Source organism: Macrotis lagotis, chromosome 1 (genome assembly GCF_037893015.1).
Source record: "Macrotis lagotis isolate mMagLag1 chromosome 1, bilby.v1.9.chrom.fasta, whole genome shotgun sequence".
Lineage (NCBI taxonomy): Eukaryota > Metazoa > Chordata > Mammalia > Peramelemorphia > Peramelidae > Macrotis > Macrotis lagotis.
In genome coordinates this window covers 18,946,689-18,974,350 of record NC_133658.1, presented here as the reverse complement: position 1 = coordinate 18,974,350, position 27,662 = coordinate 18,946,689, and the positions used below count along the sequence as shown (strand labels likewise).

The window sequence follows — 27,662 nt, the reverse complement described above, 5'->3', positions numbered from 1 at the left end:
TCATCTTTTCCTCTCATCTTTCTTTGCTTCCTCCTTCCTTTGATCCCTTTTCTTCCCTTCCCCTTCCTTTCTTTTGTCAACCAGATTGGTTATAGTTAACACTTCCTTTCTTCTTTCCTTGCTTCCTCTTGCCTTTTCTCTTTTCTTCTGTTTTTTCCTCCTTCTCTCTTCCCTTTTTTCCTTCCATGATTTCCTTCTTCCCACTTCCCTTTTCACTTCTCTCCTTTCTTTTTTCCATTGTTTAAAAATTTAATATGACTTGATCATTTCCTTAAGGAAAAAAAAATCATGGAAAATGATCATTGGCTCCAAAGGCACCCTTGCGTTAAGAAGTAGGAGACATTAGAATCTGTGCTGTCTTGGTCAAGACATCAAGTAATCATTTCCATTGACAAAAACTCAGTTGCAGCTCATCATAAAATTGCTATGAGTGTGTTTAACCAACACTTTATTTACTTATTTTTATTTTTTTAATTTAACAATTCCCCCCCAACCTCACTTCCCTCCTCCTGCCCCCCACAGAAGGCAGTCTGATAGTCTTTTCATTGTTTCCATGCTATACCTCGATCAAAATTGAATGTATTGAGAGAAAAATCATAGCCTTAAGGAAAAAATAAGAGACAGAAAAATTATTTAATACATAAGTTAACTTTTTTTTAAATTGAAGGTAATAGTTTTGGTCTTTGTTTAAACTCCACAATTCTTTCTTTGGATACAGATGGCACTCTACATCTCAGATATCCTAAAATGGTCCCTGGTTATTGCATTGATGAAATGAGCAAGTCCATTAAGATTGATCATCAACCCTATTTAACCAGCACTTTAAAAAAGTGAACATTTAGTTTTTGAGTCAGTCTCACAAAGTCATTATACCTGGAATTTCACTGAGGTGGGAAATCCCTCCAATAATCCAGATTGCAGTCTATGTATTCTGACTGATGCCATGCCCTTTACTTTATTCAATTCAACCCATAGTGTACCTCCCCAGATCCCCTTCCTCTGGATTTCTTGGAAGTATATAAATCATTTAGATCACCATTAGTTAATACTTGTTCTTCCATATCTTCATATGCTTTTTCTTGTATTCTTTTCTCTCATGAGATAATTCCTTTACACATTTGATTTGTGTCACAAACAACACACAAATCTCCATTGTTCTTTAGGATTATTTTCAGCTCCAGTTCTTTTCGGGTCCATTCTTGTCTATTATCCTCAAAATCAGTTTTCTCCAACAAGGAGAGTGTGAGGGTGGAGTCATGATGGGTGGGTCAAGTGGATGGAGTGTTCACTCAAAGTCAGGAAGGTTTGGTTTTGAATTGCCTTCTATGTTTTTATTATATGTAACAATTCTTCCCATACATCACCTACTCCTCATGACTGTTCATTTCCACTGATTGTCTCCCCATCTGAGATTTTCTCTCCTCATCTCTGCCATTTGGCTTCCTGGGGTCTTTCAAGGAATTAATAAAATGCCAACTTCAACAGGAAGCCTTTTCCAATCCCTTTTGTTCAGTAGTTGCCTTCTGTTGATTATTTCCTATTTATTTTGTATGTGCCTTATTTGTATTTAGTTGTCCATATTACTGAACTCCTTGAGAACAGGGACTAGCTTTGCTCTTTCTTTGAATCTCCAGCATTGGGCCTGGCACATGGCATTGCTTAGTCATTTCGGCCATGTCTGACTCTTTGCTATCCCATTTGGGGTATTCTTGACAAGGATTCAGGAACGGTTTTCCATTTCCTTCTCTACCTCATTTTATAGATGAGGAACCTGAGGCAAACAGGGTTAAGTGATTTACCTAGCATCACACATCTAGGAGGTGTCTGAGATGTGACTTGAACTCAGGTACTCCTGACTACAGGTCTAGTACTCTATCTCCTACAACACCTAGTGGATGTTTAAAAATACATGTTGACTTTACCTTGAGCTTGTGACAATACTTTAATAATCAATTTCTTCTCCTGTAAAAGGATGAACAATCCAAAGAAATTTCAAAAGTGTAGAGTAATGAAGAGTCAGTCAGTCTTTGGTTCAGGAAGATCTGGGTTCAATCCCTGTCTCTGGTAAATTGGCGTGTGATCCTGGACAAGTCATTTAACCTCTATTAGTTCCAAGCTACTTGCTGAGACTCAAAGAAATACAGTGATAGCCAGAGTTACTTTGCCAGAAGATCCTATTCCAATGAAATTACTGCTCGGTACTCTCTCCTCCACAACACATGCATCCATACATATATACACATCCATACTTCAAAAGTCTGGCATACATATATCAGCACACATAAATACAGACCCCTATAATCTACATCACATGAGCATAAAAAGTGAAAGATATATGTGTCTGGCTGTAAAATACATATACATAAAATATGCATACATACATTTGAATTTACATATGTCTATATACATGAAAAAATATTGCTTTGTAAAACAAAGCTTAATAGACATTGAGACCCATATATCCACAAATACATATATTAAATGTGAAATAACATGCCTATTAATTTGTGAGAGAAAATTGATTTTGAGGCTCAAAAGCTAAAGATATAGAATGGGGAAATAGATTCATAGGTAAAGACAAGAATTAATGTAAATGCATAGATGGATAGATTGATAGACAAATGTGGATTGTTCATTTTATGTATGTATATTGGCATAAATAGATAGATGTTTTATTCATGCATTTATATATAGACATGATTTTAAAATAAAGTTATTTTTAACTGTCTCTGCTCCCTCTGGAGCTCTCCTAATGCATGTGCCTCCTTCCATTGTGCTTGCTTGTCAATCTTAGGGATAAATTGGAGTAAGGGAAGCCCAAGGGAGTCAAAAAAGCTGGGTTCTAGTTTCAGTTCTCCTGAGTGTTAATTAGGGATGTTGGAGACCTGAAATTATTAGCAATTAGCTATATAGGTAGCCTCTTTCTATGGCTAATTAAAAGACAAACCACCTTTGTTCTTTGAATGATTTAACACCCCCCATATTTTGAGTGGGGAAAGGATGACTACTGGGTTGTTAGAAGACAAGGCAAAAGTCAATTAACCTTTCTAGGACTAGAACTAATTAAGATCCTTTCCACTCTTAAAATACATTCATTTTATCATTCTTGTGATTGACTGTTTAAAAAAGGCCAAAAACAAAAATCCCAATACTATAAACAGAAAAAGAAGAGTTTTCAGGTACTATTCACAGTAAAATCAAAAAAAAATCAAAATAATCTGATTTTCTGACTGATGGATATGACTGATCAAGATAAGAGTGGGGACTGAGTGGTTTGTGAAAAACAAATTTGCTTTTTGGGCTTGTTTTTGGTATTGGTTCAAATCTTTGTGCATTAACCCAAAGGAAATCTTTCAGGTATAGTCCACCAGGCCCAGCTTCTATTTTTTCATCTCATCTTGGAGACATTTTAGTATTATCTAGGCTCTGTCACAGTGGAACCTGGTTGCATGCTAAGGAATTTGAAACTTTGAGGCTATAGATGTGAAACAAAGGGATGCACTATGATTGGATATGAAATTTCTCTTCTCAGCAATGTATCCATATGCTATGGACTTTTCCTTTTGATTTTGGTCTTGTTATTTAGAGATTTTTAAAAGTATGTTAAATACCTAGACTTCAAGTGATGGATCTTTGTGTGGATGGGCATAGACCTATGTAGATAATCTAGTCTAGCTGTGATATCTTTGTGATCTAATCTATAATCACATGATTGATGCAAATGACAACCCATTCAAGTTGGCATAGCCTATGCTACTCTTGGTTCTATTTTTCCTATCAGTTTATACATAAGTTTCATTCAGACTTGAGGCATAGGGGGCCTTGGAGGAGGGCATATCTTCATACTCTTCTCTTAGAATCACCACCATACAAGCTGTTTTTCAGCCCTAAGGATGTTCAAGATACAGTCCTAAGAGTTCTCAGGGACCCAAAGAAGTATACAACAGTCTATGGCTCCTGGAAGCAGATGACCTAGGAAAAGATGCAAATCTTGTCTTCAGAGAGTCTAATACAGTTGGAAAGGCAATACATTCATTTAGAAGAGGCCACCAGTGAAGACTACATTTGAATGTCATTTCAAAAATTCAGTATTTGGAGAGGGAAAAATCTAGAGAATTAAAATCAACTATTTCTCCCCATTCTTATTAATTAACCTTGTTTATCAGGTTCAGGTTTTCAAGAAACATAGAGAAAAGAATTCACTCAAAATCCATTGAATGGTTTGCAAATGACACTGATTTTCTTACGTATTTTATAAAAGATACAAGAAAACATATGCATTCCTGGATCCATCTCCTTGTTGCCTCATTTTCCCCATCCCGACTGTAATAAGGTTGAACACATATCGTGACTAGTCTCCAGTGATCCCTTCTTGTAATTACCCAGACTGCTAGGTGTTATCTAGTTCTTAGAGCTTTGAATTTCCCCATCCCTGCTCTACCAAAGTAGACATAGGGGATTACATACTCACACCCAGAATGCTTCAAATCCCAGCCCTGCTAAGAGATTTCAAACATGAATAGGTCAGCTAACTTAAATACAGAAATTAGTAGAATGACTTTAGGAGTCAGATCTGAACTCATGGAGAGTCAACAATAATGGCAACTGTGTCTATCACAAATACAGAATCATATAGCATCTGGGAGTCAGAGAAGAGTTCGTATTACAAAATAGCTGACAAATACGTCCAAGTCTCTGTTTGAAAACCTCAAGGAAGCAGAACCCATATTCTCCAAAAATAGTTCATTTCACTTTTGGACAGCTGTATTGGTAGGAATGGGTTTTTTTAAATCAATCCAAAGTCCCTCCTTACCTTTCTTCTTATAGATATGGGGATTTGACGTAACGAATCACCAAAATTTGTATGTTTTCCTCTTCAAAGTCCCTGTGGGTGCTTAGCTTTGTGTGTATTGTAGTCACCAGAAGGTGGTAAGTCACTTGAAGCCAATAGCAATTTTGAGGTGACCTCTCTATCCCCAGTATCTAGTAAAGTGCCTGGTACATACTAGGTAAATAATAAATATTTGTTGAATGGTTTGAATGGAACAATCCATTTTAAGGGAGAACATACTTAATGAATTAGTGGGCTAGGATAATGCGTTTTCATTTTTGTCTATCACTTTATAGGTGTGCAAAAATGGTGAATGTGTGAATATTGAGACAGTCTATGACTCCGCCAATTGCTCTTCCCAGTGCCCAGGAAATGCTGTAAGGGTTCATTTTTTACCAGTTTCATATGCTATAAGTTGTGCAGTTTTACTTTTATCTGATCCCGAATACTACATAAGTTGAAGTCATTTTAAGGATTAACTTGGAGTGTTATTATTAAACTGATCTGGAGTGTATTCAAATAGGCTAGAATTAATCTCTTTTGGTTGTGGATACAATCACATGCCCACAGTTGGAGGGGATTTTTTTCATTATTATTTTCTGGCCAAGTCAAACCAAAAACTGGACATTTTATTACAAATATTTGGTTTAAAAATAATCTCTGACCCTTGCTCTTTAGTGACCCCACTTCTGTTACTTACAACCTTCGGGAAGTCCTTCAACCTTTCTTTTTCCTTACTATCTTTACCTGTAAAATTACAGGATTATTTGCATTTCTTAAGTTTCTTCCACTTGTATCAATCTATATTTCTATGACTAAAAACTCAGATTTGGAATGCATCTTATCCATGAAAATGGTCCAGGTCCAGTACAGAGATCCAAAAACATCAAAATTAATCCAAAGTTCTTAGAGGAATGTAAATTTCCAGTTTAATTATAATATATAATATATATAAATAAATATAAATCATTAGACACTTATTGTCAGAAATTAAAATATATATCTATCATCTATCTATCTATCTAATCTTTTTTAGGACCACATATTAAGTCAACCACTTTCATTTTGGAAAAGGAGTCACTTCTTTGTCTGTCAGCATTACTTATTAGAATAATTCTTTTTTTCATAAAATAAACTGCAGAACAAAAGGTTTCTTTAAGAAAGGATTCCCAGAATTCTTTATGTTTAGGTCTAAAGAAAACACAGCAATGCTTCCTAGACTTTTTAACTATTTTTAGACTCTCTCCTAAGCAGGTATGTGACCATGAACTCCAGTGTCAGTGTGAAGAAGGAATGACATATCGTAACTGTGAGGAGACCGCATTTACTACCAGTGAGTGGCATGGTTCATGATCTATCAATGATATCCAAAGGTCCATCTCTTGGAACACTGATCCCTTATTCATCTGATCCATTCATGTTTCTTCACATGCCTAAAATCACTCATTTGTAATGGTGGAGAGCATGAGTAATAGTGGGAAAAGAGGCATATTTTATTAAAAAGAAATAGCTAGATGACACAAAAGAGAGAGCACTGGGTTTAGAAACAAGATGATCTGAATTCAAATTCTGCTTCAGAAATTTACCAAAAGTGTGACCCTGGACAAATCACTTAACTTCTGTCTGCCTCAGATTCTTCAGCTATAAAATGGAAATAATAATAGAACTCAGGTCCTAAAGCTGTTCTGAGGACAAAAAGACATATTTGTTAAGTACCTTGCAAGCCTTTAATTGCTATAAATACTATTTATTATTAAAACAAAAGTAATGTCCATTATATAATTATAAATTATTTTAAACTTTGGCCATAATATCCTTATTTTATATAACTACATTATGATTACACATTTCATAAATAGTCATAATTAACAATATAATTATAATCACACTAATTACTAATTTTTCCTTCTAGGATGGAATGTTAGAATAGTGACATATAAATTCTATGACTTTGAAAATGAGAATGTTGGTTCAAATTTTAGTTCTACCATTTATTATCTGTATCATTGACTACAACCCCCAAGAGACTAAGCTCCCACTTGAGTAAAATGACATCCTTCCAGCTCTAACTCATTGATATTGAGCATTCCACAATTCTAAAATGTGTACATTTGTATATGCAAAGTCAGCCATGCTATTTTTCTGTATCTAAGATGTTTCCCCTTCCCCCAGAAGAATAAAAGTAAAAAAAAAAATGTTTAAAATGAGTATTCCTTGTTGGAATAATTCTTCAAACTGAATCTGGCTTTAGTCCTCCTAGAAGTCACAGTAAAATGGGTTTTATAGCTACTCAGTTAATTGCTGCCAAGTGAAACTTTGCTTGAATTGTGTTTCTGTTGTTCATAATGGAACTGTGGGCATTGCCCCAACTCCTAATGGAGATAAGTCTTGGGCAGGCCTTAGCTTCATTAGTAATAAGGCAAAGCTATTTCAAAAATGAAAGCTCATGCGACAAGAAGTGGCAGGGACAGAAGTTGGAGCTAAGTCAGATAGGGCCAAGGACTTGCTTTGTTAATATTTAGCTCTACTAAGGTCTTGCAGAATACTACTGTCCTTGCCCTCCATGTTGCAGATGTTTCCATTGTGGCTGGAGTGCTGACCGTGGTCCTGGCCACTATTGTGTTTGCTGTGTTGTTTGTTTACCGCCAAAAGGCCAGTAAGCAGAAGCAAATTCATAGGTAAACCACCTTTTATTCATTGGGGGAGAGGGGAATGTCTGGGTCTGCAGGTAAACAAGATTCTTGACACAGGAAAGAGGAGAAAATTCAAGTGACTTCAGTGAATACATCTGACCCTTTTCTCTCCCAGCCCTCCCACCATCACACCTGCAGTAGACAATCAAGGACACTCAAGCGAGGAGCAACAACAGACCAGGACTGAATCAGGGGTCTCCTCCCAGGATGTAAGGATCTGGATTTTACTGGAAAACACTTACTATTTCTGAGAATGTCATTTGCTTAGCACTGTTCTAGATACTGTGGTATGAAAAGAGAGTATAACATTCATTCCTTTCCCCAAGAAGTTTATAGCATTTTGTGTTGCTATTGTCATGTCCTTGTTGTTTTTAATTTTGTTTGAGTTTTATCTTAACCTTTAATTTAATAAGGATAGAGAAGTCCTAGTGAGGAAACTCCCTCTACTAAAGGATAGTAGCACCTGTTCCACTAAAAACTCATCAATTAATAAACTTTTATTAAATGATTGCTAGGTGCCAGGAAATTTATAGTTTTATAGATTTCTCAGGAGGCACTGACATCTTATGACTTGTTTATTATAATGCTGATAGTAGTATTAGGAGTGGTAGTGATAGTGGATAAGAATAGTAGTAGTGGAAATGATAGTTGTAGCACTAATGGTAGTGGTAGTGGTAGTAGTAGTAGTGGTAGTGGTAGTAGTGGTAGTAGTAGTAGTAGTGGTGGTGGTGGTGATGGTGGTGGTGGCAGTAGTAGTAATGGTAATTGATAGTGATAGTGGTGGTAGTAGTAGTAGTAGTAGTAGTAGTAGTGATGGTAGTGGTAGTAGTTAGAATTTGAGTATATATTGATCTTCTCAACAACTTATTAGGTAGATATTATTTACTCTCATTTTATTGATGATGCAACTGAGATTCAGAGCATTAAATGAAAAAGATCCCAAAGTCACAGAGTTAGTATAACCCCAAAATAAGCCTTCTCTCTTCTATACTATCTTGGCTTAGTTGAATTCCATTGTACTTTAAGGGGACATTCTTGTGAAGTGGATAGATTCCTGGATTTGAAGTCAGGTAGATACACAGAATATCCTCTATTAAGACTTGAATTCTAATCCTTCCTCAAGCCATTTACTTGTTGTGTGACCCTAGACAAGTCATTCAACCACTATCAGCCTTAGTTTTCTCATCTGCAAATAAGCACCTATCTCACAGGACTGTTGTAAGGATTAAAATGAACTAGCTTATTAAAAGTTCTTTGACAACCTCAATGCTACACAAAATATCCTAAATCTTAGGGCAGCTTTAATGCACTTAATCTTACTTAATTTAATTGATTTAATTTATTTTTAAAACTTTTGATAAAATAAACATTCCCTTGATTGCACACAGAACTGCCAATCTATTATATACATAACTTGCCATTTCTTTTAAATATATCATATAAAATTAATGTTCAATTTTCTTTACCCCCTCCACAATCCACCCTAGTGATGGCTTCCATTAGACACAAATATATCCATATGGAAAATCATAAAGTAAAATCATAAGGTACTAAATCTTACAGCTGCACTATGACTTTTGGGATATCCTATATAATTATTAACAATTATTATCATCATTGTTGTTTTAATAGTTAGGTTGACTCATATATTTAGTATGTGATCCTGGGAAACTCTGAACTTCAGTTCTGTCATATTTAAAAAAAGGGGGGGAAGGATACCTCCTAGCACATTGGATTGTTGTTAGGATTGAATGTGATCATGTATTTCAAAGCCTTTGCAAAAACTACATGTGTTAGTTATTTTATTATTATCATTATTAGGATTAGCTATACATAAAAGAAATGAGTTTTTATAAAGTATGTGGTTGACCCTTGTCATTCAGTCAACAACCACTCCCTACATTCTTACTATGAGCCAGGGTATTGGGTGTTATGTGCCAAGTTCTGAGAATACTAAGAAAAGCAAAAGATGCTCCCTGTCCTCAAGGAGCTTATGCTCCAGAAAGCAAGTAAATATTGGAGATCAAATTAGACATCAACATCAACATCAACAGAGGAGAAAAATAGGAAAGGCTTCCTATACATGATGGAGTTTTAGCTGAGATTGGAAAGAAACTGGGGAAGTCAAGGAAGAAGAGCATAGATATTTGAAGAACTATGTGGAAGAGCTAGCAGGGACTTCCACCATGAGTTGAATTCACCATCAGACTCAGTGTCTGCCATCCACCAACAACTCAGGGAGTTGTAGCTCCAAGTTCATCACAGAAAGATGCATTTTGGCACAGGAGATCTACAAGACTCTCTCCTAAAACATAAAACTTTTGTTCTAACTTAGTAAAGGGACTAAGCAGTGACACAACTGCAGGTCATTGAATTGTTGATGTTGCTGTAGTTACAATGACTCTAGTCAAGGCCATGCAGGGGAAATCATGTTTGTCACTAGCTTACTTGGTCTGTATTTGACAAGAGAATCCACATAACCAATTGTTCAGCTGGCAGAACACAATGGAGAGGAATTCTGCCTAGCTGAATTTATTTTATTATCTATGTATTCTCCAAGGGGAGAATGGAATTGAAGTCAGGGGATTTATTTTGTTTATTTGCAAAGTTTTCATATTGCCTTGAATGTCTGCAGTGACCTGAGGTTAACCATCACCATTTTTTTTCCTATCAGCAAAATGCTTCAGACACCTTTGAGGAGATACCTTCTGGTTATTCAAGTCCACAGTATATTACCATGGTAAGCATCTTCCCTCTTCTCTTTGTACCAAGGATATTTTTAAATCCCTCTGTTTCCCCAAAGCTTCTGCTATGTTCTCACACTAATGTAGCAGGAGGTTTTCTTAAACCCAGATTAATATTGATTAAACCCAGATGAGAATTGGGGAAAAAGTCAGGTGTTCAGGTCTAAAGGGCAAAGGATTAGGGATACAACCTCAATTGATTTCAAGACTTTAGGGAGAATATGTAGAACCAGAGATTCCCCACTGTTCACATTAGAGATGCAGCAAAGGCAGAAATGAATGAGCTCAACCAACTGGAACTATCCATTCATTTTCCTTTTAATTCAATTTCATGAAAAACAGACATTTCAAGCAAACAAGTCCAGAGGGTTACTTTGTTTTAAAAAAAACTTGGATTAGTGGAGATTAGTCATACAGTCATTTCAGCCCTCTGTTCTGGGCTTTCAGAATTAAATCTTTTTAGTCTGACAATAAAAATTCTAGTTCAGAATTATGACCATGACATACTAAAAGGACTGTAGGTATCCAAGAAAAAATGGATTAGTTCTTTTCATCTGATTATCTCATTGAAGTGCATGTGTATACCTTTATATTACATGCATGATACATATATGTAATAATCATAGTGAGAGTTGGTCTTAAGAAATGGATCTCGGATTAACCTTCAGTTTACCAAAAAAAAATCTGTGGACAAGATTCTAGTTATTCTCTTGGATTTCCTACTGTGATCTAAATGTTATCATTCTTTATATTGGTTTAGATTTTTTTTTTGGTAGAGTAGGAATACATTTTTTTGGAGAGAGGAGGAACATGTGGAGAATAGAAGTGAGTCAATGGAGTCTAATGCAATTTAACTGGTTTGCTTCAGAATTCAACTGGTAAGAAATCCAGAGGTGGTCCAGTTTGCAACCACATTGTCAGAATGGTAAGTACCTTGGTGCATGGAAGATGGTGCCAAAATTCCCTAAACCATACCATACCCATTTTGTGCTCATCAAATGGTGATAGTTTTTGTTGATTAATATTTTTTAACCATGGCTTTAGAGAGAATGTCTAGAATTAGTTTTATTAATATACAAAGAGTCCTAACATAATTCTGCCAGGTATTCATTAGTACTGGAGAGCCCAAGGGTCGAATTCATAATTGACTAGTGTCAGGGAAAAGAGGTCAATGAAAGAATTACTGCTAATTATAGGTTAAAGATAGATTACTTTGTAAATCATTAAATACTTTTTTATTTACTGATATTTGCTTACAGTAGCCTTGTGTCACATGTTTAAATGTCCTTATTGAAATATCATATTCAGCGCTTTATGAAGCATTTTTACTTTAAATTATAGAATTGATTTAATTAGTTCATATTCTCTATAACAAGAAGGAATTTGGACATCAAATATTCCAAACCACAAATTTTACAATGAAGGAAAGTGAGACCCAGAGAAAAGAAGTGACCTGGTCAAGGTCATATAAGTGAGACAGACTGGGATAAGCCCAAATCCTTCCGTAGAAATACATTTTCTTTTTTTTATGTTTTTGCAAGGCAAATGGGTTTAAGTGGCTTGCCCAAGGCCACACAGCTAGGTAATTATTAAGTGTCTGAGACCGGATTTGAACCCAGGTACTCCTGACTCCAAGGCCGGTGTTTTATCCACTACGCCACCTAGCCACCCCAGAAATGCATTTTCGATAACACTAAACTATCCTTCACTGTGGGATTTCTTTTTCCTTAATGCTGGATTCAAGGACTCATCTCTTAGAAGTCCTGAAGGCAAATATGCAGTTTGAGGCTCTGGTGTTAGCTGCTCCTGAATTAGACACATGGACCAGAGGCTGAAATGGGCAGATCATTTCCAAATCCAAGTTTGGTCAGTAGACATCAAGGACTCTTGTTTACAAATAGCCAGCCGAACAAAAGCCTAGAGATTGCCTTTGACATTCATTTCCTTCACTCAGTCTCTGTCTTCTCCTTAGCCACCTGCAAAACCAAGGATTCCTCCACCACCAATCCCTACTCTGCCACCACCGTTCTTTCCCCAGGTGAGTAGATGACTATGCTTGGCCAATGTAACCTAGTCCAGTTCAGGTCAGTCCAGTCCAATTCCAGTCATTCCAGTGCCAAGCAGTTCAATCTAGTCCTACCCAATTCATTTCAGTCCAATCTAATCCAGTCCAAACCAGTGGAATTTGGTCCTATCCTCTCCACGTTAATATTTGTAAGAGATTTATGAACTCTAATAGGCTGGTCCCAAGAAGACACACACACAGACAGACAGACAGACAGACACACACACACACACACACACACACACACATTCAGAGAGAGAGAGACAGACAGACAGACAGACAGAGACAGAGACAGACAGACAGAGAGACACACAAAGAGAGAACACTCTGGAAAGAAGAAGAAACAGGAACAAACTCCCAACAAGAAAATTTGCATTTCTAAGAGGTGAAATTAAGGAGAGAATGCTGAGTGAAGGATTCCAGGTGTGAGAAAAGAGGCAAGAAATGAATTAAAAGTTGGGGGAACAACAAGTTGGTCAGTTTGATACATATATAAATTATGTGAAAGAGATGGATGTGCAATAATCCCAGAGAAGTAGCCTGGACCCTGATTGTGAAGGCTTTCAATAGAAAGAAGAGGAGTTGGTATGTTCTTTTTCCTGCCTCCAGGCTTCTCTGGGTTCCTTCAGATCCCAGTTCAAATCCCATCATCCTCCAAAAGCATTTCCTGTGCACCCCTAATTCTAGTTTCTTCCCTTTATTCATCTCCAACTTATGCTAAAATATTTCTTTGTGCAGAGTTGTTTATATGCTGTTTTCTGACTCCGCACTCCAACTCCTTGGGAGCAGGGACTGCTTTTTGTCTTTCTTTGTATGCCCCAGACCTTAGCCCAGTACCTGGTGGTCCTAGAGAACAGATTAGGAGGGTAAGGAATCATTCTTAAGTCCTAGGACAGCTACCTGTCCTTGGAGGAAGTTGGGAAGCCTTAAAAAAAGAGACAAACCATCATATGGCATCTTGACAAGTACACCCTGAATTTAATTGGACTGAAATGAATTGAATCTAGACAGGATTAATAATAGAATGAAAAGGGTAACCTTCAGACAGGTGTTGCTATTGTTTTCAAGCACATAGATATCCTCTTCTACCCCTTCTTTTGACAAATGAGGAAATTAATGGTCAGAGTCTAATTGACTTGATCAAAGTTACAGACTAGTTAACTGAGGGAGCAAGATTCTAACACAAGGCCCTCTGACACAAGTTTTGTCTTTTTCGACTTCATGAGATTTCATCTGGGTGGAAATGGAGTAAAGCAACACCCCAGTCTCATGAGCTCACTCAGAAAAAAATATCAAGCACCAAGTAAATGTTCGCCACTGCATCCTGTTGGAATTTCTAGCTCCATAGTGTGAAGGAGATTGAGAAAATTTGATAAATTAAAATCCAAGGTCATCTGGATGGGCCATCTTAATCATCCATTCTGACCGGCCATGGAAATATCATATACATGGATCATAGGCAGGATACAACCCATTCTAATAATTTCTTTCTATTTAGGGATTGAAATGAGAAGCCCTACAAGATTGATTTGAGAATTCTGGATGGATGGCAACCTTTCAGAACTTACCAAATCTACACATGAATTTCTAACCATTCTCCAAATTGTCATGCAATGAATCAGACATGTTGATGTGAACAATTCAGCATTGTCTGAGACCCACTTTTTCAATGTACATTCTGGGAACTTCCTCTATGAAACTGACCAAATAATCTCTGGGGTCCACTTTTTGCTATTACATCAAGAAAATAAATTAGAATTTTGAGGGGGGAGATAGATACTTCCTACTCCATAGGTGAACCAAGAAATTCCTTTCATCTGAATACTCTTACTTGAATACAGCTAGGACCACATTAGCTTGAAAGGTGATAGGTTGGTCAAGGTATCCATGCTAGTTAGGTCAGTGCTGCCATGTTATGCCAGTTAGGGCAATGCTTCATTCTTTAGAATTCAATTTCTCTTCATTCTTTAGAAAACAAATATGCCACTGTCCTGATTTGCTTTGTTATATTCAACTGGAACATTAAGTAACCATCATACGTCTCAGAAAAGTCAGCAGAAATGATCAAGGGGAACCATACTGAAGAGCTAGTTAGAGATGCCATCTTCAGAAATCTTTAGAACTTGTCAAATCACAGAAACTCAGAATTAGAAGGACCTTCAGAGACCATCCAACTGACTGCCATGATAAACTCCTCTATATATGTCCCCAAAGTGGCCCTCTGGTTTCTACTTGAAGAAATCCTGGGATGAGTCATTCCCTACTTCCTTTAGCAGTTCATTCTATTTTAGGCAGTTTAGTTGTTAGGAAATAGTTTGTTTTCCTGTCTTTCTAATATGGGACTAAAATCTGTCACTCTTATCATTTTTCAACTCTCCTGTCTGGAACCATGCAAGATAATTAGGAACCCCCTTTCAGAAGATAGTCTTCCAAATAGTAATTAGTCAATAAACTTTTATTAAATTTTCACTAGTCACTAAGCTCTGGGAATGCAAAAAAAAAAAAACGGCAAACAGCAGTCCCTGCTCTCAAGAAGCTTACAATCTATCAGTTCAGCAGCTCTTTAATCTATTGAAAACAGCTATTAGGTAATGATAGCACAAGAGACTTATGAAAATATCCTTCCCTGCTTTTATCCTTATGAAAAAGATAGAGAACCAGATTCTGGGAAATAATGTTGTCAATTGTTTTCTATGCTGGTTGAATAACTATTCAAAGAATAGGCATTAATTGATCATTATCAGTTTGGAGGGAGACCATTAATGTATTGGGACTGTTTTGTAAAATATTTTTTATCAATAACAACTGATTTTGATAAATTAAAATCATTATCAATTTGCACAAGTAAGGGTACAGCATGTCTTTTTTTGATGTGATAAAAGTGCATATAACACAAAGTAGGAACAAATAGTAGGTATTTTGGATAATGACATCAGGAACTAAAATAAACCTGAAATACTGGAGGAATGAACTCAAACAATTATTACTAAAATTCAGCAAGGGACAAATGTAAAGTCTTACTTACATAGGTTCAAAAAATCAATGTCACATATATGAGAAAGCTATAGGTAATAATTCATCTAAATTGATTTCAAGCTCAGAATTAGTCACCCATTATAAAAATAAATATAACCTTATGCAAATGTCTGGAACAAGAAGACTCCCATTATATTTTGCCCTTTCCAGACCACACTTGAAATGCTCTATTTTGTTATGAGTGATATATTTTATGAAGGAAAAGGAAAAATCAGAGTCCATGAAAAAAGAGTTTTGAATGCATGTCATATGACAATAAGAACTCTAGAAATTTAGGCAACAGAAAAGAAGACTTAGGGGATATTGTCGAACATTTTGAAGACTAAAAACATATTTAAAGAGCTTTTAAGATTGGTAAAATACTTTAGCTATGTCAATTCAATTTATCCTCACAGCATTCAAAATAGGTGCTATTAATATCTTCATTTATGAATGAGGAAACTGAAGCACAGAAGGGTTGAGGGATTTGCCCAAGGTCACACATTTTGTAATTAATGGTCTGAGACAGAATATGGACTCAAATCTTGGCTGTGTTCTATTCAATGATGTTCTTTCTTATGACAGCAAAGGGACTTTAATATGTATTTCGGGCAGCCAGGTGGTTCAGTGAAAAGAACACCAGCCTTGGAGTCAGGAGAATCTGACTTCAAATCTGACCTGAGACACTTAATACTTACTAACTGTGTTTGGACAAGTCATTTAACCCTGATTTCCAGTCCTCCTGATTCATAATTGAGCACTAAACCCAGAGGAAAAAAGTGAGACTGGTTAACTTAACACAGCAACCCCTCATTCAGATCCAAATCCTTTGCTTGTCATGGTATCATCTTCCTGATGTCATGACCTTTTTTGAGAACAAAGGCCAAAAAAATCATCAATCAAGATACTTGATATTCTTGGATGATTTAAACAAATAATCTCTACCCCCCTACCCAAGACTTAGTAGAAGACAATGGGCCAGGAGTTTCACCTCAGATTAGAAGTTGGAACTCTTTGGGTAGGAGAAGCAATACTCAGAATGAGGAATATGATATTCCCATATTCTATCATCTCTATCCTTGAGAGCCTGGACAAGGAAATGGGATGGGTAAGGAAAAAACCTGGAATTTCCCTAATTTTAATAGTTGACTATTAATATGAGAAATAATCATTTTTCTCATCATTCTGAGATACTGTTAGCCAATGATTTTCCACTAGTAACATTTCTTTTTCCTAGTTTGGATATAGCTAGTTCCTTCGATGAATCTTCACCATTTATTCCCTGACCTTTCTCCATTTATTCTGCCTTTCTATGAGCATTCTTCATTAGCCTACATGATACTTTCTCTTATAATAATCTTAAAAACTGGAGAGGGGAAAAAGTGACTTCAATTAGAATTTTTCAAGGATGTCCTGATGTCCACTCTGATAAAGATGAGCTTTGCCATTTTTGACAAAAACTTCTGAGATTCTTAAACATTTAGACTACAAGAATTTACAATGACAATGCTTTGAGGCCTTTCACAGTATGAACCAGCCTGGAACTCATTTGTCCTACTTTGAAAAAATGTTTGTATTAGTTTCTAAATCTGTCATCCCTCCACAAGAAAAGTGTTGCTTGTGAGCGAAAAAGAGATGGAGAAAAGGAAGTGGGGTCAAAGACTAGCCAGCACATCATTTTAATTTGACGGAATGTGCTGTTTCACGCACAGATTGTCCCAACTTTTTAAATCATGGGATTCAGGTGTAGTTTCTTCTCTCTTCTGCAGGGACATTTGCTTATAATTCCTTAGTGTTCAGCTTTTGTTGCAGTTGTTGCTATTCTCATTTCCATTGTGATTAATATGTTCCTGGTGGAACTTTTCTCACTGCATTCATTTAAAAATCTTCTCATATTTCTCTGTAGTCTTCATAATCATTTCATTGTTTCTTATGACCCAGTAATGTTCATTTATGTTAAGGTACCACAATTTGTTTAGTCATTCCTCAGAAAAACAGTCATATACTTTGCTTCTAACTATTTTACACCAGGGGGGGAAAAAGTACTGGTAAGAGTATTTTTTGAATAATGTATTAGTTTGCTGATCTTTTCATAAGCCCTCCAATATTGACACTTCCCATCTTTTACAAAAGTTAGACACACACATACACACACACACACACAAAGAGGTAGCTAGAAGGTTCAGTATAACAAGTGTGGGAGCTGGCATCAGGATGACTCATCTTCCTGAGTTCAAGTCTGGTCCCAGACATGTTTTAGCTGTGTGACTCTGGACAAGTCACTTAGCCCTGTTTGCCTCTGTTTCTTTATTTGGAATTGGAGAAGGAAATGGCAAACCATTCCAGGATCTTTGCCAAAAAAGCCCAATGAGTCAGATGAGTGAAAATACAAATCAACAAAACAACAAAAATATACATATAATTGCATATATATACATGAATATATATATATAAATGAATGTGTATAAAAATATAGCATTACTCTTCTATCCCCCCCTTTGAATCTGTTTGAATCTGTTTGTTGGGGGGCAACTAATGGATAGAGCACCGAACCTGCAGTCAGGAAGAACTGAGTTCAAATCCGGCCTCAGATACCTAATAATTATCTAGCTGTATGACCTTGGGCAAGTCACTTAACCTCAATGCCTTGCAAACCCCAAACAAATAAATTTTAAAAAATTATCATTATCTGTAACCATGTAAATTTCACCACTATTTGTAAACATATATTAAAAGCAAGTTTGCACATAACACAGCGCAAATGGAGCCAATCCAATTAGCAGAAGTTGGAAATAAAGATTGAATAAAGATAGACTCTTTTTCTTTTGTGATTTTTCTTCACTATTCCTCAATTTACTTTTTTAAAAAAAATATTAAATGATTTATCTAGGGTCATATAGCTAGTATGTTTATGAGACCAGATTTGAACTCAGGTTTTCCTGACTCCATGGACTGTGGTCTAATTCCCTGTGTAAGCTCTCTACCCCTCAACTTACTTGTGAATCCTTCAGAAAGTGAATATAATTTGATAGTACCCTGTACACAATAGATACTGAGAGCTGGTTGAATGGTTGATAGATGTGATCATTATATTGATACCAAAGGACAAGACACTGTTTATATGGTCTATGGAAATTCATGAAAAGGATGCAAAAGACCTTTCCTGGTGAAAATCATGGCGCCCAGTCTCAACAAGCACTGTTTCACACAAAGGCATAAGACAAGAATCTGGCTAGCCAGTGGAAGACCTCACCATTTTGGTCCCTTTGTTTGGACACTCTTAAATAGCAGACATCCATTGAGAGAGCCAACCCCAAGTCCTAGAAAAGAATCCAAGGATTATCAAGCCAATGATTGAGAGATAGAATGGACCTTGAGGTCATCCAGTACAACTCTATAGTTTACAAAAGAGGAGACTGAAGAGTAGAAGAGTCAAAAGGTCACCAAGTCAGTAAACATCAGAGAAAGACTTCAGAGCAAGGTCCTCTGACATTAGGGTCTTGACTTATTCCAAGAGAACACTGACCTTCTAAAGGGGTCAGGAGGTGTGAGGGGTGGGGTGGGGGGAGAATGATCATTTAGATAACATCTCATGTCCCAGGCATTATACTAAGGCATTGTACAAATATTATCTCATTTGATCTTTAACATAAAACTGAGGGGTTGGTGCTATTATTCCTCTTTTCCAGTTGTGCAAATTAAGGCAAACATAGATTATGTGATCTTCTCAGGGTCACAAAGCTAGTAAGTGTCTGAGGTGAGTAAGTTCTAATATGAGGCCCAGGGCTCTATCTGCTGCACCCCGAGCTTCTCCAAACTAGATCTTCTTTACTTCTACTGTACTAGAAACATTGATGAATCACCGGAAGATTCCCCAGTATCGATGATCTCAATGAAGCAATGTTTGAGGAAGATTCATCTGGCAGTAGGGGCAAGAAAATGGAAGTGAGAAAACAATGGAAATACTAAATAGTAGTGAAAGTGTATGAAGGAAGTAACAGTGAAAAAAATACTTTGGGTAATAATCATTTAGCTTGATTCAATTCAACTTAATGCAATTCAACTCAGTGCTTTTATTAAAGGTCTGCTATGTACTAGTCACTCTGTTAGGTTCTAGAACAGGGGAGGGAAATCTCTTTATTTTCTGCCAAGGATCAATTGAGTATTTATGAAATCATTCAATGGCAATGCAAAATTATCAACTTAAAAATTAGTCTGGGGGCAGCTAGGTGGCGCAATGAATAGAGCACCAGTCCAGGAGTCAGGAGGACCTGAGTTCTAATCTTGCCTCAGACACCTAATAATGACCTAGCTGTGTGGCCTTGGGCAAGTCACTTAACCCCATTGCCTTGCAAAAAGTAAAAAAAAAAAGTATGCTATATTTGGTCAAACACTTAATTAATTCACCCCTTAAAGCTCCTAGATGTATTGAATTTCAAGTACACCTGAGGTTGCCCTAGCAGTACCAGACCAAATAATTTTGAGGGCTTTTTACAGCTATAAAGCTTCAAAGACAAAACAGCAGATGCTCTCAGTGGATTCCCTATGGCTTCCAGAATAAAATCCAAGAGCCTGGGTACAGGAGAAAAATGAATGGATATGGAGTTCAAATGGATATGGATGGTTCTTTCCTCTGTGACCTATGCCTCATTTTTCTAAGCTGTAAAGTGAGCAGATAGGACAACATGGCTCTGACCCTATTCCCTCCGAACCTTATCCTTGCCCTCCACAATCTCATCTTCACCTTTGTTTCCCAGTCTAAATTTCTTACTCTTATTAAACTGGTCTACTCCTCCTACCTCAAAGAAAATGACATAAAGCAACAGACTCAGGAGAAAACAAGTTAAAAGAAATCTCTTATTCTCCACCAACCTTGCTAATTCCATTATGGTTCATCATTTCAAGTCATGTCCAACTCTTCATGACCCCCTTTGGTGTTTTCTTGGCAGCGATACTAGAGCTTTGCCTTTTTGTTTGCTCCAGCTCATTTCATAGTTTAGGAAAGTGAAGCAAACCAGGATAAGTGATTTGTTCATGGTTATATAGCTAGTAAGTAAATGAAATCAGATTTGAACTCATGAAGATGAGTTCATTTTGACTCCAGGTGTCAATCATTCTATAATAGGACTATGACATCAGGAAAGTGATGCCAAAACAATGAAAAGGGTAGTGATAATGCCATATCCAGAAATCTCGCTTGCATTAGTAAATATTGCAGACCCACTCCTCCTGATGAAGTCTAAAAATGTTGAGACATGGTCTAATTTGTGAACAAATTCACAAAAGGACTAGCTCTGATACAGAAGTATTTAGGAATAAAAAGGTTTATTACATATTACTATTGTTAGCAACAACTAAGAGAGAAAAAATTAAAGACAGTAAAAGCAGTTGGAAGTGATTGTTTCCCCTGAGGGGGATAGCAGCAGCAGTCATAGCCCTTGGGGGTAATCAGCATAAAGAAGTATATAGGGCCATGAGAATTTATTCAGGTGATCCTGCTCCCTAAGAACTTGCTGGCTTCTCAAAGGGAGACAACAACTCAACTGAGGAGGGGCTGGATATCTAAAAGTGCAGGAAGATGAGGTAATTAAGGACATACTTATGGGGACAGTAGCTCAGAGTATAGAGATGAGGTAATTAAGAATCTGTAGATGAGGGCTTTCAGGCCAGGACAGGGATTCATTATTTTTGTTGAAGGGCAGTAATCCAAAAAGCCTAGTTCTTTCTGGCTAGGGCAAGAACCCACTGCATTGTTACATTGGGGCTTGTATGAAGGACACTGGTATCTGTAAGATAGATAAAGGTATCCAACTATGGGTGGGTTTTAAGTCACTTCCACAACTTAGACAATGAGATGGGAGCATGGCCATCAATTAATTTCCATAGCTCCAGAACAATGGGATGGGGATACAGGCAAAAAGGTGGGTCAATGTCCTTGAACAATGGAATGAAGGTCAGTGTTAAATGTAAGATAGTCAGCTCAGAGCAAACAGATTAATTACAAAATACATTTCTCTGCCCAATATTTCCTCTATTACTTCAACATGCCTAGCAGAGAAATCTGGGCCCTTGTGAAATGTACTCTACCAATTTCTGGTATTAGGTAAAGCTGACATCTACTGCTCTCAGGTCTTGAACATGGTATCATCTGAAGACAAAGGATCATAAATTTAAAGAGGGTGATCAATGCCTCGTCACTTTACTGAGGAATGAGCTGAAACCCAGAGAAGAAAAGTAACCACATCAAGATTACAGGAGGTGTGGTTTGGAATCTAGATTTCCTTGAGATGAAGTTCAACAATATATCCACTAGAGGGAAGTGACCACTCAAGTCCAAATGAATTAAACTAGAAAGAATCATAGGTCCTATGCCTAATGCAGGAAGGGAAGGGCTTTGTAGACAAAAGCCCTAGAAAAAATGTTCTTTTTTATTACCATCATTGGAGCCACAAAGAAGACCTGTGACCATAAGCTATGCCCATAGAAATGGGTATGGGAAACAATACCAATTTGGAATTGGACTGGTGAATGCCCCTAGAAGGGCAAAGTCACAGAGAATGGGGTAGTGAGAGAAAGAAAAAGGGAATAACTAGTTCTCTAGTTAAATTAATGGCGTTCATCCTTCAACTCTAATATTTATTACCAGTCTCTTAACTCCCGAAGCCTCAGTTTCCTGAACTCTGAAATCAATTCCATGGCACCTAAAATCTAGTTGGATTGTGGATTTCTGCTCTTTTGCAGCTCAGGATGCTATACCATTCCTGATCATAATGCTGCTCCTGCCTTGGTGGCCAACCCCAAGCCCTGACATCAGAGAGTCATCTATTTACTTAAAACCCACCCATATTCTTGGCAACTGCATATTTCAGCTGTTTCTTCATATCCAGCGTCCAAAAAACTTAAAAAATCAGGAATTGAGATTGGAGTGAGAACACTTGCAAGATGAATGTAGGTGCCTTTATGGAAGAGTCCGAAGGAAAGCTGTATCCTCCATCCTAACCACCCTCAAAAGTCCTCAAACCATAAGAATAATAGCATTAATATAATGCTTTATATTTTTATAATGCTTTACATTTTATAACTATTTTTATAACTATTATTTCATTTAATCTTTATAGCTATTATTTAATCTCACAACAAACCTGGAAGGTTTCTGTAATATATGATAATTTTAAAAATTGCCTCTTTTACAGATGAGGAAACTGAGGCAAATAGGTTAAGTGACTTGTTCAATGTCACACAGCTAGTAAGTATCTGAGGTCAGATTTGAATATGTCTTCTCAAGGACAGGTGGATGCATTGCATCACCTGGCTACCTCTATGTTAAATCTGGAAAAGACTTTAGAAATGATCTAGTTTAACTCATCAAAGGACCATGGTAGAGTGGAAATAATCTTGAATTTAAAGTCATAAAGATATCTGTTCAGAAATTGCTTCAGATAGTTATCAGATAACATGATTCTGGGAAGGTCATGGAAAGTGACTCAGTCTCAGTTTTGAGATCTGAAAAATAGAAATAATAAAACTAGCTCTCTCACAGGATTGCTGTGAAGTACAAATCATACCATATGTAAATCCTTTTGCATCAAGATGGCTCCTGAAGTATTGGGTAATTGCATTGTTATGTCAAACTCACCTCCCTGACCTTTAATCAGTCTGGATTTCAGTCCCTCCCTCCTCTAAAGTGAAACATCTTCCTAAGCTGAATTGGGAGCCCACTCCAACCCAACTCTAGCTGGCCCCCATTCCATTATTTTACCCAAGCCTCATCTTCCCAAAAGGTTTTTCCTTACATTCTTTCCTTAGAAGAAGGAAACTGGTCAGAGATCCTTTTATTTTCTGTGCCCTGAGGCACATTTATCAATGTATAGACTTCAATCCTACTTTAGAATAAACCTTTATCTATCATTTATTTTATTTCAATCATGGTACTCGACTTTGGGGATACAATGATAAAAATGAAAGTCACTGACCTGGTGAATCTTAGGAAAAAACAAAAATAAAGAAATAATCCCTACCTTGGTACAGAACCCCAGTTGCCACATCCTGGTTATTGGTTTGATGCCCTTGGCTACTTGCTCTTCTTCCCTAATCACATTCTGTCTCTGTCTTCTCATTGACTGCCTCCAATGTCTACACTCCTCTGCCTCTCAGTTTCCCAAATTTCCTTTAAGACTCCATCCAAACTCAACCTGCTCCAGTGTATCTTTAATGCTTGCTGCTCTAAGCATCTGCTCTGTGTATATTTTGTTGCCCAGTCATGTTTCAATCTGTGATTCCACATGGGGTTTTCTTGGCAAGGATGGAGTAGTGTGTCATTACCTTCTCCAGTTGATTTTATAGATGAGAAGGAAACTGAGATGAACTGGGTAAAGTGACTTGCCCAAGGTCATACAGTGAGTATGTGTCTGAGACTGGACTTAAACTCAGGAAAATGAGTCTTCCTGGTTTTAGGTCATGGGACCTCTGGTTGCCCCATATGCTGGGTAGGAACTGTTCTTTAAGTTCGGTCTGCCCCATTCAAATGTATGCTGCAACAGATTCCTGTATTTCTTTCCCCAGCATTTCACCCAGCACCTGAAAAATATAATACATATTTAATAAATAAATATTTACGACTATTATTGTTACTTTTATTTTTGTTGCTATAATTTTTATTTTTCACATAGCTTTTCTTCCCTAGCATCATGAAAATTCATGACTAGAAGCATTATTGAGATCACTGAGTCCAATTACCTTTTATTACAAAATGCAGTTCCAGAGAGAAATGATTTGTCACAGGCCACATAACAAGTAAATTCAGGTCTCCTGTTATAGTGTTCCATGGAAATAAATCTTGGAGGACAATAATACAGTGATAGGATAGAGCCAGAGGAAGCAGGTTCAAATCCAATTCTGCCACATTTTTATCTGTGTGATACTGAGCAAATCACTTCACTTCTTTCTCTGGGTCTCCATTGTTTTTAACCTATAAAATGAAAGGTTTATCTTACCAAAGGATCTTTACCTGAGGTGTGTAGTAGAATTTTGGGGAGGGATGTCTGTGAACTTGGATGGGAAAAATACTTCCTTATTCCCATTTGCTTTTGGATTTCTTTGTAATTCTATCTATTATTATTTCATTTCTAAGAAGGTAGCCCTAATTTTTGCCATATTGTCAAAGGTTTTCATGATACAACCTAAGAACCCAGTTCACATTTCCTGAACTTGTATGCCAACTCACATGCTGGCAGTATGACTCTGGGCAGGTCAAGTAACCTTGTTTGTTTTGGATTCCTCATTGTTAATAGAAAATGGCAAGCCATTCCAAAATCTCTGCTAAGAAAACCTCAAATGGGGTGACAGAGTTAGATACAACTTTAGTCAACTGAATGACAACAAAATGGATTCTTTACCGAAAAATAAAATCTGAAACAAAATATTCTATCTAGCTTGACTCTTAATCATTTGAGGAAAACAAAAATCTTAATTTTCAAGGTTGAAAGGCCTGTGAGATTCCATAACAAAGGATGGGTGAATGGGAGGGCACCACAGCCATAGGTCCTGCGTCAAAAATCTCATTGTAATAAGTCTCATGGCCATTAGATGGCAGGCCAGCTAACCACATCTGCTATGAGCTCTCTCTGGAACCACCAACCGACTGGGGCCAGCTTTTGCATTCTCTATGGGGGCTTCTTGACCCCGCTTTCCAGTGGGTTTCATTAGACTCCAATTCATCATCCTCCAGTCCTCAAGGCTTCCAGCTAGCTTTGGATGCAGTTGCCATGACTACCCTCACCTCCCCCTTCCCATATGCACACAGGGCCAGCAGCCCCAGAAGCCTAATGTCCTCCTATCCAGACATCATCTCCCCTCCTTCTCCATCCCAGACATCCCATGCCTGTGCTCCCCAGACAAACAGGCACCAGCTCCCTGATCGATAACATCAGGGCAGAAAAGAGCAGGGTTGACATTCTGTAAAACTCTTGCAAAGCCAGGCTAAATTGAGAGATGGGGGTAGGGGGGGATAGAATATGGAGAAATTTCATCTGTTTTTAGCTTTTGAAGATGACAGAGTCACAGGACAGACATTAAAGATCGAGTCCATTTACATCTTCATTATTCAAAAGAGGAAACGAAGGTCCAGATGCCCTAAGTTTCTTGTTCGAGGTCACACAGCTAATACTTACATGGCAGGACCCAGCTCCATCTGACTTTCCATTCGTCCTCTCACTTCCCTCAGTATGAAAGGCTTCCCGAACATCTTTGGTTGACCCACATTTTATTTTAGTTTTTCAGACCAACTAATTAACGAATGCTTTTCCCCACAGAGTGACCATCAGAAATCCAAAGCTGTTTTCTTTGTCCCAAGAGCAGCCTCATGGATAATAGATGTGATGAAAGGACAGAGGCACTTGTCATTCCCATGACTTGGAAGTCTTCTGCCAATAACCGTCAACCACTCCTCACTCAGCAGTGAGGGGAACATCGATTAGGTCCCTGGGCTTTTATTGGAAGCTTCCTGGTGCCTGATATGTTAATAACCACTCATCTTATTCCCAGTTTTTAGGACACCCAAGAGCAGTTGTCTACCAAAGAAATGGAAGCTGTCGCAGCAAGGAGATGGCTAACAACTCACCCCAAGAAAATGGACTAAATGACAGGATTGTGTAATGGATATTGATTGATATAAAAGAGGGTGAATGAGGACATGAGCACGTTAAACGTTCAGAAGTCTGTTAGGTGAAGCAAGAATCCTAGAGGCCTGAATTGCTCTCCTTTGACAATGAACTTTCTAAAAGGAACTCAACAAGCTTTGATAAGTGAATGCCAACCATTGCATTCTGTTTGAGAATGTGTAAGGGATTTCTTGCATAAATATCAATTCTCTCAATAGGAATTGCCACATCAATGAGATCCCCAAAGATGAGGGATATGCATTGAGACGTACTATGTCTCCTTTCTAAGTGGTGCAGTGGATACAGCATCAGCCCCAAAGTCAAGAGACCTGAGTTCAGATCTGACCTCAAATACTTGATACTACCTGTTTGACTTTGAACAAGTCACTTAACCTTGAATGCCCACATCCTGGGCCATATAGGCCAGTTGACCTAATTCATATCTGGCCCCTGTACCCAGATGGTTCCAGAGGAGAAAGTGAGGCTGGCCCTTTAGCACAGCACCCCCTTCACTCAAATCCAATTCATGTCATGGCATCACCTCTCTGATATCATGGTCTTCTTTGAGAATAAGAATAACCAAAAAAAAATACCAAGTGACATGGGATCATGAAATTTAGAGGCGGCCCCAGATATTTAAGGATCCATGGGATCCAAGGTTTGTAACTTGAGACCAATCTCATGCTATCAAACCTCATCATTAGATGAAACAGAATCACAATATTCCATCTTTTTGACTCAAAAGTCCTTGCTAAGGATCCCCAGACACTCTTGTAAGCACTAGGTAATCTAATCTTGTAAGCACTAAGTAATCTAAGATTAAAAAAAAAAAAAGACAGTCCCTGTTCTCAAGAAACTAACACATTGGGAAGAAAAATGTGGACACATAATTAAATGCAAAATCTACTACTAGATAAAATCAAACTCATTTTGTGAGGGATTGGGCAATATCTGGACCAATTTCAAAGCTGTTTGGGGTCATCTACTCCCTCTCATTCTTGACCCAGAAAATCCACTCTGACAAGAGGTCGTTTGACCTTCTAGAGATGAGGAACAAATTGCCCCTTCCACACTGAGGCACTTCTACTTGTTTTTCTTCAGTGGGAGAGGGAAAGTCCTTAAACTTAGAGAATCAGATACAGTCAGAAAGACCTGTTAGAATCCCAACCCAGACCTTTATTAGCTGTGTGATCCCAGGCAAGTTACTTCACCAATCTGGGCCTTTTTAAAATGGGAATAATAATAGTCTTTATTTCTTTTTTTTTTTTAGGTTTTTGTAAGGCAAGTGGGGTTAAGTGGCTTGCCCAAGGCCACACAGCTAGGTCATTATTAAGTGTCTGAGACCGGATTCGAACCCAGGGACTCCTGACTCCAAGGCCAGTGCTTTATCCACTGTGCCACCTAGCCACACCTATAGTCTTTACTTCTTAGACTTGTTATGCATATCAAATGAGATAATATGTACAAAGAGCTTCTCATAGTGCCCAGACATCATTATTATTTGTCCTTTATTTTCCAAAGAGAACCAGTGAAATTACAAAGGAGTGTCTTGACTTGTGTGCAAATTGGATTAAAGTGAGGCAGAGTTGCACAAAATCCTCAGCTTCACTCTCTCTTGCAAAATCATGAAAGTTCAACGGCAGGACAAATATCAGG

General features: G+C 37.5%; 1 protein-coding gene across 1 annotated transcript in view; it reads left to right on the top strand.

Moving 5' to 3' along the window:
- Window positions 1–7,775, top strand: part of ADAM7 (ADAM metallopeptidase domain 7) — a 62,080-nt gene extending 54,305 nt beyond the window's left edge. The window contains exons 18-21 of the mRNA XM_074220263.1: window positions 5,128–5,208; window positions 6,086–6,164; window positions 7,404–7,509; window positions 7,640–7,775. Coding sequence (XP_074076364.1) covers window positions 5,128–5,208; window positions 6,086–6,164; window positions 7,404–7,509; window positions 7,640–7,775 — 402 coding nt within the window. The remainder of the gene's footprint in view (window positions 1–5,127; window positions 5,209–6,085; window positions 6,165–7,403; window positions 7,510–7,639) is intronic.
- The last annotated feature ends 19,887 nt before the right edge of the window (window positions 7,776–27,662 follow it).